The sequence below is a fragment of the Tursiops truncatus genome, chromosome 19 (assembly GCF_011762595.2).
Source record: "Tursiops truncatus isolate mTurTru1 chromosome 19, mTurTru1.mat.Y, whole genome shotgun sequence".
NCBI lineage: Eukaryota > Metazoa > Chordata > Mammalia > Artiodactyla > Delphinidae > Tursiops > Tursiops truncatus.
Window position 1 is genome coordinate 27906683 of NC_047052.1, and position 14040 is coordinate 27920722.

Below are 14040 nucleotides of genomic sequence, written 5' to 3' on the forward strand. Positions count from 1 at the left end.
ATTTTTTAAAAAGAAGATTGCACGGAAATAAGAAGGCATCTATAAGGTGACAGGCAAATATAATTTAGTATATAAAACTGGAAAAAACTGGATTTTCATACTCTGGGAACATATCAATAACAGGGAAAATAATGAATATCTATAGTTACTGAACTCTCAACTCAAAGTTGAGGGTTTTAGGTTTCTCAAGTGGAATAAATGCAGTAGAATTATGGCCATTACTGTAGATGGATTAAAACAGTTCTCGGAAGGGTGGGGCAAAGAGTATTAATTCAAATTGAGCCCAAATAATAAATAACAGATTCATCTGTACTAGGATTTGCCTTTGTAGGACCTGCATCCTTTCATCTCAAAGGTAAATCGATGATAAAAATGGTATCCCACTATCCCTTCACTCTAACACAAGTCAGTGTTCCAATTCCTCAGAACTAAATGGATCACGGGACTTCCCTGGTGGTCCAGCGGTTAAGACTCTGTGCTCCCAATGCAGGGGGCCTGGGTTTAATCCCCGGTTGGGGTACTAGATCCCACATGCATGCCGCAACTAAGAGTCCATGTGCCACAACTAAAGAATCTGCATGCCATAATTAAGGCCTGGTGCAGCCTGAAGGAATGAATGAATGAATAAATGAATAAACAAATATAAAAAAAACCAAACAACTAAATGGATCACAAGATTTTTCCTTAACAATTTTGAACACACACACACACACACACACACACACACACACACACAAACCCAGTTTCTGATTAGATTAAAATAGCAATCAATTGTGCCAGTGGCATGCTAGGTTAAATGAGACAGGAGTGCTCTATTAGACCATTTCCTGGTGCCACTAATGGAGCCAAATACTTCCTAGAAATCGATGAGTAGGTTTCAGTAAATAGTAAAGCTATTTAGTTTCCCCAGCACTTTGCCAAGCCACACAAGCAAGATGTAGAAAAGAAATGTGGAAGACGAATAGTAAAATTATTTGAGATCTAGCAAAGAAAGCAAGAGAAACTTACAACTAATGTCTCCGTGCCTTGGATTAAGCCCAAAGAAAGAAGAGAAATCTGTGCTCATAATTACAATAATTTAAAAAGTGCAGGTTGGAAATGCTTTCCTAAATTCAGCCTTACAGAGCACTCTGAAAATAATCCAATGTTCCTTCAAAGCTGAGCCTCCCATTCTCTTAATATCTGAGGAAGAAGAGAATTAACAAAGAAATGTGGTATTCCTAAACCAGCTGGTGAACAAAAGGCCAGGGCCTTCAGCCTGGGTTGCATGCTCAGGGTTGCACCTGCACCAGTCCTGGTACCTGGCAGCCCTTACCTGAATGTCTGTGTCCTTCACAGGCTCAAGAGGCTCAAAGGTGGTGGCTGCACTCAGACTCTCCAATCGCTGGGAGATGTGGGATATGTCAAGTCCCCGAGACCCAAGGAGAACTGACCTATATGAGGATATAGGGCAGGGAGAAAAAGTAGAATTAGAACATCTAATATGCTTCCTAAAATACTAGAGAGTATTTTTAGTGTGAAACTAAAACTTCTTATATACTGCCCAAACACTTTTGTATGGTTGTTTCATACCTTTCCAAAAAGATCTACTACCTGGGATAACAGACACAACGTTGCATTTGGTAGTAAGAGAGAGTTCTGATCATGCCTAAATTAGAGTGAGGGATCTGTCTAGATAAATTGATAGCATATCAATAAAATTACAGGCTAGACTGCTCCAAACACTTTATAGTGAAGAAAATCGTGAGGTAGATATTATTCTCAATCCCCGTTTTACAGATGGGGGAACCAATGTGCAAAGAGGTTAACCAACTTATCAAAAGTCACAGAGCCAGGAAACAGCAGAGCCAGGTCACCAAGCTCCACAGCACGAACTCTTAACCACCATCCTATATTTACAGCCTCTATAAAGACAAATGTAGTAAACCACAAAATTTTAGAAGCTTCAGGAGAACCTAGTCTAAACTTCATTCATTAATTAAGGAAACTGAAAGTCCAGGGCAATCAATAATTTGCAAAGAGCAGGGAAACCAGAATCCAAGGCCAGTTCTCCAAAGCTTCTTTTCAAAAGCCAAACACCATGTGCAGTACATCTTCAAATTCCCTCTCTGCTGCCCAGTCCAACAGTAGAGGAAGCTGTCACCTGACTAATGAATGCTTTTGAAGAGAGATGGGAACACTACAGCTGGCTTTATGTCTACTCATCTGGAGCAATGTAACAATGGGAGAGCAAAAAAAAAATTATAGATTCTCACTAATATCTAGAACACTCTCTGGAAGAAAGAAACTTAAGGAAATTAATTGTTTAGACTGTTGCTTTTGGATTATGATTTAGTACCTCCAAATCCCATCGACAAAGTCTGTGCTCATTCTTAGTAACTTAGAAGAAGCTAGACCACCTGGTGGCACAAATAACCCTAACACCTATGGGTGTTACACTGAAGATGACCAATTCTGAACTAACATACTTACTGGAAAAAAGAAAAGACTTCTCATGCTTATTTCCATTCTACTTAGTACCACAGGAATAGATAATGTGCACCCAGAGGGCTCCGCACTGTAGATTTTTGTCTCTTCCGTGCAGACTGGTCAGCTATGATGCCATCCCTGAGGCTTCCCCTCCAGGCTATCATTTCAAATAGATAATCTTGCCTCTCTCTTCTAACAATCCTTGATGGCTAACTTTCTAGTACAGTGGTTCCCAGTCCTGGTTGCACATTAGAATCGTCTAGACAACTTTCCTCCCAATGATTCTGATTAGTGTTGGGTAAGCCTGGAGCACGGGTATCAGTATTAGGCTCTCCTTCCCTTTTTTATAACAGCTTTACTGAGATATTATTAACATATCATACAATTCACCCATTTAAAGTGTAGAATTCCATGGGTTTTAGTATATTCACAGAGTTGTACAATCATCGCCACAATCTATTTTAGAATATTTTCATCACCCCTCCCTGCCAAAATTTCCCCCACTCCATAAGCAGTCATGGGAATGTATCAATAAAATGCTCATGTCTCCACAAATCTCCCCCTAACCACTAATTTATTTTCTGTCTCTATAAATTTGCCTACTCTGAACATTTTCTATAAATGGAATCATACAATATGTGGTCTTCCATGACTGGTTTCTCTCACTGAGAATAACGTTTTCAAGGTTCATCCACGTTGTAGTATGTATCAGTACTTCATTTCTTTTTATTACTGAATAGTACTCCATCATATGGATATGCTATATTTTATATTAATGAACATATCATCATTTGAAGGACATTTGGGTTGTTTCCACTTTTTGGTTATTATAAAAAATGCTGCCATGAACATTCATGTGTAAGTTTTTGCGTGAACTATGTTTTCATTTCTCTTGGGTATACACCTCGGAGTGGAACTGCTAGATTATATATTGACTCCCTGTTTAACCTTCTGAAGAACTGCCAGACTATTTTCCAAAGCAGCTACACTATTTTACATTCCCATGAGCAATGTACAAGGGTTCTAATTTTTTCCACACTCTTGCCAATACCTGTTACTACCTTTTTGATTATAGCCATTTTAGCCAACTCCTTTTTAAACTATTATAGAAAAAAATCTTAATATGAAATTAAAATAATAAACCCTGTACCTATCACCCAGCTTCAAAAACTAGCATGTCGTAGCAAACTCTATTTTCACCTACATCCCTACCTACTTTCCTCTCTCTACCACCCAGATCATTTCGAAGTAAATCCAAAATATTCTCTTAATTATTTCATAACATTAAAATGTGTTTGTTTGAATGGAATACAAGTAAGTTCTCTACCTGCAAATAATTGATATGCCTCCAAATGTCTTTTAATCTTTGAGTTGTCCCTCCATCTCATTTTTTTTTTTCTTACAATTTGTTGGAGACTCTAGATTATTTGTTCCATAGAGCAGTGCTACTCAAACTTGAAATGTGCATGTGAATCACCTGGGAAGCTTGTTAATAAGCATATTCTGTTTCAGCAGGTCTGGGATAGGGCCTGAGGGTCTCCATTTCTAAAAAGCTCACAGCTGATGCTTATGCTGTTGATCTATAGACCAGACTCAAAGTAGCAAGGATGTAGTTTCCCACATAACAGGTTTTACTGATTGCATCCCCATGATGTAATTTAACATGTTCCTCCTGCCTCTCCTATCCAATTTCCTGTAAATTGAAAGTAAGTGCTAATGGTTTGATCAGATTCAGGTGGCATTTTTTTGGTTCAATTACTTCAGACTTTTATCAAGAGGTATGTAATATCTGATTACCTCTTTTTGGAATGTTACCAGACACTGATGATCATTGCTTAGATGCATTAATTCCTTAGAGGTTGCAAAATGGTGGTATTCTGTCTCTATTAGCTGGAATATTTCCCCTCAGAGACACTCTTCATCAACTACATGGTTACTCTGAATAATGAGTTGATTCTCTAGCATTCTCCAAAGGTGACTGATGAGTTTTGTGTCATTATGAACTCATGAATTTAAACATATTTGATGTATTTCAATCCACTGCAGTTATTATCCTTATCATGCTCAAAATCATCTCATCTTTGGCCAGTAGAAGCCTTTTCAAGTTGGTTTCTCAGTTCTTTTGACATGACTCAAGTTGACCTACATAACTTCCTTGCCATCTGGTATGACAAGACAAGTTCATCTTGCCCCAGACCTGGAATCGGTCAACTCTCCAAAGAGCCCCAGTTACTTTTTATTAAGAAATGGATTTTTAGAGACCACTATCTGGGCACTAAGATGTGCTCATTGCTACACTGTTTCTAAGCCTTTCAGTAGGCAGAGCTAGAAATAGAGTTTTTACTTTTGTTTCAGTTTCCTTAAGATAAATTACATCATGAGTTCATACTGACACTTCCAATTCAAAATTAAAAACGTAAAGTTTGGGGTTAACCTCATAGATTTTCTATCTGTATCTCCTTTCTCTCATACCCAAAGTCCTAGTTCTCAGCATCACCACCTTAACTACTTATTTGCTTTATCCTACACTATACACACAATAGTCTCAAAACAGCAGTATCAATCCCGTTACCAACGATATCATTATTGAAGACCAATTAAGATATTACTTGGAAATGTTCCTCTCTGAATGATTATGTCACCAACTGAATGAGCATTTATTTTCCTTCTTTAGGAATTCCTTTTTTGAAATTTAGTTTTGTTTTATAATTACACAAAATATTTATACAGTTCCAAAGTCAAATCTATAAAAAAGTCCATCTTCACCTTATTTTTTCCCTTTTCCTATAGGTAACCCTTTGTTTCTTTACACCATTTATATTAATCACAACTTTTTTTTTTTTTTTTTTGTGGTACGCAAGCCTCTCACTGTTGTGGCCTCTCCCGTTGCAGAGCACAGGCTCCGGACACGCAGGCTCAGCAGCCATGGCTCACGGGCCCAGCCGCTCCGCGGCCTGTGGGATCCTCCTGGACTGGGGCACGAACCCACGTCCCCTGCGTCAGCAGGCAGACTCTCAACCACTGCGCCACCAGGGAAGCCCTAATCACACCTTTTAATTTCCTGTATTTGTGGCTTTGACATCTGGGGCCTTGCTGGCACTGGAGCGACTGCCTCTCCCAGAGTTAGCTAATTCCTAGAGGCCTGTAAGCACATATAAGAACATATGCACACTAATCAATCCAGAGCCCATACCTCAACCACCTCCTTCAATGGGTCACTATCCCCTGCTCTAATCATCTCACGGTGAGGTACCAGACAACTTTACCCTAGAGCCCACTGAGGCTATTCAAACTAGCCAATCCTAAGCCTGCTCACTCTGCCTTCCCAGAGAAACCTCAGTAAAGGCTCTCGCCCAGGTTTTCCCCTTGCTTCCTCTGACCCGACTGACCTCAGTGCTCCCTCAGTGGCCCTGCATGGCATGCCCTACCTCCTGTTTCCAGAGAAATGTGAGTAGAGGGCTTCCCTGGTGGCGCAGTGGTTAAGAATCAGCCTGCCAATGCAGGAGACACGGGTTCGAGCCCTGGTCCGGGAAGATCCCACATGCCGCGGAGCAACTAAGCCCGTGCACCACAACTACTGAGCCTGCGCTCTAGAGCCCGAGCTCTGCAATAAGAGTAGCCACAGCAATGAGAAGCATGTGCACCGCAAGGAAGAGTAGCCCCCGCTTGCATCAGCTAGAGGAAGCCCGCACACAGCCATGAGACCCAATGCAGCCAAAAAAAGAAAAAAAAGAAATGTGAGTAGAAACTTCTTCCTTCATGACAGTCATGTCATATCCATGTTTGCATGTCTTACCATACCTGATTATAGTAAATCTCAGCTATTTTTAAACACCTTCCTTCTTTTTTTATTAGCAGTTATGTACATAAGTTTGTGTTACGTACTTTTTAAAAACAGCTTTATTGAGCTATAATTCACATACTATACAATCACCCACTTAAAATGTATAATTCATAGATACATTTATAAATGAATCACTTTGTTGTACACCTGAAACTAACACAACATTGTTAATCAACTATACTCCAATATAAAATAAAAATTAAAAAGAATTTTAAAAAATGGCAGAATATTGATATGATAGGTGATGGGTACCTGGGAGTTTATTATACTGTTTTCTCTACTATTGTGTATGTTTTAATATTTCCATAATAAAAGTGTTAAAAGTAAGTGCAATAAGAGGGGAAAAAAGAATCTCAAAAAAAAAAGTATAATTCAGTGGGTTTTAGTATAGCCACAGATTTGTGCAACCACCACTACAATCGATTTTAGAATATTTTCATCACCCAGAAAAGAAACCACCCTACCCACCAGCAGTCACTCCCTATGTCCCCTAATCTACCCACTCCCTTGGCAACCTCTAATCTACTTTCTGTTTCTACAGATTTGCCTATTCTGGACATTTTCTATAAATGGAACTATACAATATGTAGTCTTCTGTGACTGGCTTCTTTCACTTAGCATAATGTTTTCAAGGTTCATCCATGTTGGAGCATGTATTAGTAGTTCATTCTTCTTTATTGCCAAATAGTATTCCATTATATGGATATGCCACTTTTATTTATCAATTCATCAGCTGTTAGACATTTCGATTGTTTCTACTTTTTGGTGATTATGAGTAATGCTGCCATGAACGCTCATGTACAGGTTTTTGTGTGGACAACCGTTTTCATTCCTCCTGGGTATAAACCTGGGAGTGGAACTGCTCAGTCATATGTTAACTCTATATTTAACCTTTTGAGAAACTGCTGGATGTTTTCCAAAGTGGCTGCACCACTTTACATTCCTACTGACAGTTTACGAGGGTTTCAATATTTTCCACATTCTCACCAACATTTGTTATTATCCGTCTTTTTTGATTACAGCCATCCTAGTGGGGGTGAAGTGGTATCTTATTGCGGTTTTGATTTGCATTTCCCTGATGGTTAGTGATGTTGAGCATATTTTCATTTGCTTATTGGACATTAATATACCTCCTTTGGAGAAATGCCTATTCAGATCTTTTGCTCATTTTAAAATTGGGTTGTCTTTTGGTCCAGCCACTAAGTAAAACAATATGGAGGCTTCTCAAAAAACTAAAAATAGAACTACTATATAATCCAGCAATTCCACTCCAGGGTATGTACTTGGCAAAAATGAAAACACTAAACCAAAAAGATACATGCATCCAATGTTCACAGCAGCACTATTTACAACAGCCAAGATATGAAAACAACCCAAGTGCCCATCCACAGATGATAAAGAAGATGTGATACACACATATGGTGGACTGTTACTCAGCCATAAAAAAGAATGAGGGACTTCCCTGGTGGCGCAGTGGTTAAGAATCCACCTGCCAATGCAGGGGACACAGGTTTGATCCCTGGTCCAGGAAGATCCCACATGCCACAGAGCAACTAAGCCCATGCGCCACAACTACTGAGCCTGCGCTCTAGAGCCCACACGCCACAACTACTGAAGCCCGCATGCCCTAGAGCCCACACGCCACAACTACTGAAGCCCGTGTGCCTAGAGCTCGTGCTCCACAATAAGAGAAGCCACCAAAATTAGAAGCCCACGCACTGCAACGAAGAGTAGCACCCGCTCACAACAGGTAGAGAAAGCCCGTGCAGCAACGAAGACCCAATGCAGCCAAAAACAAAAAAGAATGAAAATCTGCCATTTGCAGCAATGTGGATGGGCTGAGAGAACATTACGCTTAATGAAATAAGTCAGACAGAGTCTGATACTGTATGATATCACTTACATGTGGAATCTAAAAAATAATGCAAACCAACGTATACGCAAAACAGAAACAGACTCACAAATATAGAAAACAAACTAATGGTTACCAAAAGGGGGAGGGAAAGGGGGAGAGGCAAATTAGGGGTATGGGATTAAGAGATACAAACTACTATATATAAAATAGATAAGCAACGAGGATATATTGTATAGCACAGGGAATTATTATATCCATTATCTTATGACAACTTTTAACGGACTATAATCTGTAAAAATATTGAATCACAATGCTGTACACCTGAAACTAATATAATATTGTAAATCAACTATACTTCAAAATAAATTGGGTTGTCTTTTTATTATTGAGTTGTAAGAGTTTTTAATATGTTCTGGGTATAAGCCCCTTATTCAACATATATTGTAATATGCAAATATTTTCTCCCCATTCTGTGGGTTGTTTTCTCTCCTGATAGTGTCCTTTAAAGCACAAAAGTTGTTTAATTTTGATGAAGTTCAGTTTATCTATTTTTGATTCTGTCACTTATGCTTTTGGTTTCACATCCAAGAAGTCAGAAGATTTACACCTACTTTTAAGAGTTTTAAAGCTTTAAAGACAAATACCATATGATTTCACTTATACGTAGAATCTAAAAACCAAATCAAATGAACAAACATAACAAAACAGACTCATAGATTCAAAGAACAAACAGGTGGTTGCCAGAGGGGAGGGAGGTGGGGGGAATGAGTGAAATAGGTGAGGGAGATTAAGAGGTACAAACTTCTAATTACGAAATAAATGCGTCACTGGAATGAAATGCACAGCATGGGGAATATAGTCAATAATATTGTAATAAAGTTGTACGGTGACAGATGGTAACTAGACTTATTGTGGTGACCATTTTGTAATGTACAGAAATATCGAGTCACTATGCTGTGCACCTGAAACTAACATAGTGTTGAAGGTCAATTATACTCAACTAACAAAAAAAAAAAAAAAGGAATTGTTTCGGTCATTCTAGGTTCCTTGAATTTCCATATGAATTTTAGGATCAATTTACAAATTGCTGCAAAAAAGCCAGCTGGGATTTTGATACGAATTGCATGTAATCTATAGATCAATTTGGGGAGTGTTGCCATCTTAATAATATAAAGTCTTCCAATCCATGAATATGGACTTTCTTTCACCTGCTTTCTTAAATAAATGATAAAGTACTATACCCTTTCCTCCACCTTGCATGTTTATTTTACTTAACGATACGGCCTGGAGTCGCTCCATCCATGGCAGTGTATATTCTCATTCCTTTGTGCTACTGAAAAGCTATGCACATGTACCAATATTCAACCAGTCCCATATTGATGGATGTCAGAGTTGTTTCCAACTTTTGCTATTACAAATAATGCTGCAAAGAATAACCTTGTGCACACATCTTTTCGTACTTTTGCCAGTGTATCTTTGGGAGAGATTCCCTGGAAGCGGGACTGCTGGGTCAAGAGTAAATGCACTAGCTATTGCCAAATTCTGTGCCGCAGGCACTCTATCTCCACCAGAGATACATGAGAACGTATCCAGTCCCTAGTGATTTTAAGGCATACCAGGACTGGGAACCTTGGCATTTAAAAATTAACTATTAGAATTATGAGAAGAGAAAGGTCATCCAAGTGGCTGGTGCCTGGAGGAACTGTGGGCCTGTGCAGTGCATATGCAGAAGTCCTGATGGGGGAGGCAGGGAATCTAGGGTAGGGATGGTTTTACAAATAAAGGCTGTACCAGAAACTTTCAGCTTCTAAGGGTGGAAAAATCCAAAGGTTCCCTGCCCCCAACCTGCCCCAATTTTTGTACACCAGGCAGCTTCTCTTGAGCACAGAGCCAGAGAGGCTGGAGTCAAACAGTCCAGTCCCAGGAGAACAGAAGGACAAAAGCTGTTCTCAGTCAGTATACATGGGGAGCAGAAAAAAAGTCAAGAGGCTTGAGTTAGTCCCACCAGTCACTTACTGACTGAAAATCCTGGGTGCATCACTTTTCCAAGCTTCCTTTTTCTCCTGCTAACATGTGAAGGAAAACCCTGCCCCTCTCACCTCTCAGGCTTGTGAAGACCAGTCAAGAGAGCACCTATTATAAGCCTAGGGGAACTGAAAGTGCCTTACAAACGTGAGGGATTCTCACTGCCCAAGCTGGATTTGAGTTCTGGTGTGACCGACCACTTGCTATCTGACTCTCCTCAATTATAAGACAGAGACAGTAACACTTATTTCACAGGGTTATTTTAAGAGGAAAGTATAAAATGCATGTAAAGTACTTGGCACAATGTCTGACAAACAGTAAGTGCTTTAAAAGGTAAGTTAGTACGAGCATAGTAAAGTTATAATCTGCTGTTTAACTTTGGGCAAATAAATGTTTATACATGCTTTGCTTGAACATGAAGAAAAGTGTGAAAGAATAAGTAAATTAATAACACTGATTACCTTGGAGGGTAAAGTTAGGGAGAGAGAATGATTGCTGCATTTTTCTTTGTACACCTCTAGGTTGTTTGGCTTCTGAGCTGAATGGAAAAATCCAATGAGGCATCTCCAATGAGAAAAAGGGGGGATGCAATTGACGATGTGTACCCAGGGAGGGCTTCACAGCTAGTGATAATATTCCATGTCTTAACTGTGACATGTGCACAGGAGTATTCATTCATTTTCCTATTATTTACACCAGGAGTCAGCAAACTTATTCTGTAAAAGGCAGACAGTTAAGTGCCTCAGGCTTTGCCGGCCATACAGTCTCTGTCATCACTACTCAACTCTGCTACTGTAGCACAAAAGCAGCATAGACAATACATAAACAAGTAAGTGTGCCTGTGTTCCAATAAAACTTTAACAGGCAGCAGGTTGGATTTGGCTCCGGGGTCTTAGTCGGCCAACCCCTGATTTATACCTTTATATATGTTATACATATGCTTCTTTATGTGTGAAGGTATTTTACAATTTAAGAATATCACACATGCAAAAAAGCCAGCAAATCTGTTCCCTAAAATGAAAAATCCAACAAAGTCTATTTAAACAAATGAATTTCAACACAGAACAATTCACTCTTAGGTCTACAAGCTAATCTTAAATAAAATCTTGAAGACAGAAATTTTTTTCAAAATTTATTTCGTGTAAGAAAATTTTCCCTATTCACTTCTCTCCTCTGCCCTCATCCTGTACTGAAATATTCACATCACACTTTATGTCTCTGCCTATCAAGGAGATGGAAAAATACAGTCATCAGCCCTTTGGTTTCTTTTTGAGCACCTGCCCCACCCTATAACCATTCTTTCAATGTTCCAACTTCCTCCTCCCTAAAATGATGAATTTAAGGTAGAAAGATATGAGGAAGAATGGAAATTTACAAGAAAGAGATAATTGTTCCCAAGAAAACATTTTCCCTTTTTGCTCTTAATAGGCTGTAAAGCTAATGCAATTAAATTATAACTATAGCAACTCAGCTGGCATCACAGTCCTTTCGCTCCAGCAGCATCCTTTCACACAAGCAAAAGCCTGCACGCTAAAGACCCGGGGTAACTGCAGGCAACCAGCAGCAGCAGCAGCAGCAGTAGGAGCCTGCACGGAGGGCAAGTTAGCAGAAATGTCTAAAGGCTGGATGGGGTGCTGAGGAAAAGTGTAGTGGAGCAGTTGGCTGCATTTAGCTACAAGGCTGGATAGTGAAAAACCCCTGCCAGGGTTCCCCTGATTTGCTTTTACCAATACCAACAGAACACAAACTAACTAGTATTTTAATAAATAAAATTCTGGGGAGGCCTACATAAGAATTTCTACAACATCCTTACTGACTCAGCAGAGCAGCCAAAACATTCAGCTCTCAAAATTAGTTGGGAAAAAAAAATGTAGCCCTTATGCTCACCCCCTGTGACATTTACTATGTATCCAAAACAATGTCCCCACCTTAACACCAGCACTTAGGTCTTATCAAGTTTAAGGAATGAAGACTGAGCAGATGACTGACGATTTCCCATACAGTATTTCCCACAGAGAATCTCAGCCACTTTCCAGACCCAGCAAGGTCACCAGTAACAGCACCTCTGCATCCTCCCATGACCCTTCCATCAGGGTTAAAGGAGCATACACTCTGGAGTCAACCTCACTGGGTTTGAATCCTGACTCACTACTCACCAGCTGTGTCATCTGAGAGAGTTACTTGCCCTTTCTGAGCCTTAGCTGCTCATCTGTAATACAGGGACCACAGTCCTACTATTTGTTGTGAGGATTAAGCAAAATCTTACTGATGCAGAGTAAGTAACCAGTAAATCACATTTCTTATGGAAAGAGGCGAGATTTTTTCCTGCCTCACCAAATAATAAGCTTCTTGAGGGCAAGGACCATGTCTAATTCATGGTTGTAGTCCCAGAGACAGCCCAGGCCTGGCACAGTGGGGATCCCAAACACATGTCTGTGGAATCAACAACCCAAAGCATGTTGTGAGGCAGCAGCAGCCACTGGCCAGTCAACCTGCACTTTTCTCCTGCTGCACTCTCTTGAGGCTCACCCACTTTCCTCTTCTACAATCAACTGGCAGCCACTGCATTTCCAAGGCCTTTTAGAAGCAGCCTCTGGGGTCGCTGACAGTAAGCAGACAGGATCACTCCTCACTTGGATGGCTTCTCATCACTAACTGCTCATCAGTTTCTTCCAAGTACTCTTAAAAACTCTGCTCATCACTGGGCCCTCTCTGGCTTGGAAGGTAACATTTATCTGTGTGACCCACATTTACCAATATACTACGTGAGCCATTTATCACCAACAGTCAGTGAACCCAAGCAGCAACGACTGGGACGGTTTCTGTATGACAAAGCCCTTCGCCCTTTCTCACCCTCATCATCTCTGCCTGTGATAGGGACTCGCAGCTTGGTCAGGCAGACAGGCTGGAAAACCCAGGAGGCAGGGAGACAAAGCAAGGCTGCTGACCTGTTTATAAAACCTCTCTTGAATTCCTGAGACTCTGGCTTGTATCTGTCTTTTACAGACTACATCCAAATTCAAGGCAGGAAGGAAGCAGATCCTGCCCCCGAGCCACCCAGCACCAGTGCTGCCTCCCCACCAGTACTCACGCCTTGACATCTGCTGTCTCCTGGGATGTGCGTGTGAGGGTACGGGAACGCAGGCGCTCGCCTGCCTGCTGGATCTCCTGTAGGTTCCGTTCCACATGGGGAAGCTCTGAGATGCCCTCGGTCTCAGCGGCAAGCTGTTCAGCTTGCTGAAGGAGCTCACCAAACCCCTCAGTATCCATTGGAGATGCAGATCCTAGGTGGGGGAGAAAAAGGAAGAGACCCAAATCAAGAGGAAAGATAGGCTTCAAACACTGCCTGAACCTGTCACAAGCTTAACAAACACTAGGACTTTTTGTAAACAGACAAGGAGACAGCTCGTCAACAAGCAGGATTTGTTCCTGAACATAGCCCAAGAACAACAGTCCTGACAGAGAAAATGAGTCAGACTGAGAAGAAATAGATCATTTCTGTCCATACTGACAGCCCCAAGATTGATTTCTGCCACCAGAACAAACGCAAAGATATTAAAGCACAGATCAGAATTCCTGCCTCACTTCAGACTCAAAGCCGACAAGGCAACAGAAGTCATGGTGGCAACCTCTGGGAGGCGTAAAGCACCCTCACTCAAACTTCCTCTCCCTCCACCTGTCTTAGACAGAAAAACACCTCCACCCGCAGACGGCTGGCAATTTATATGGCCATCTCATCTCATATGATTCCCAAAGAACTCCATGAGGACCCTGAGAAGACAGAGAAGGAACTCCAGTCCACAGAGCTCAGTTCTGTGCCTAGAATACTCTCTGCTGCAATGAGGCT

General features: G+C 40.7%; 1 protein-coding gene across 7 annotated transcripts in view; it reads right to left on the reverse strand.

The window, feature by feature from the left end:
* NUP93 (nucleoporin 93) overlaps positions 1–14040 on the reverse strand; it is a 102952-nt gene that overhangs the window by 75202 nt on the left and 13710 nt on the right. For 4 of the 7 annotated variants that reach the window (XM_019935789.3, XM_019935787.3, XM_019935788.3 and 1 more), the window contains 2 exons: positions 13285–13477; positions 1316–1433 (listed from right to left, as the gene is read on the reverse strand). In XM_019935789.3, coding sequence (XP_019791348.2) covers positions 1316–1433; positions 13285–13463 — 297 coding nt within the window. In that variant the 5' untranslated portion in view covers positions 13464–13477. Of the gene's footprint in view, positions 1–1315; positions 1434–13284; positions 13478–14040 lie in introns of those variants that run through there. The other 3 variants (XM_019935791.3, XM_019935790.3, XM_073795563.1) reach the window with 2 other exon arrangements.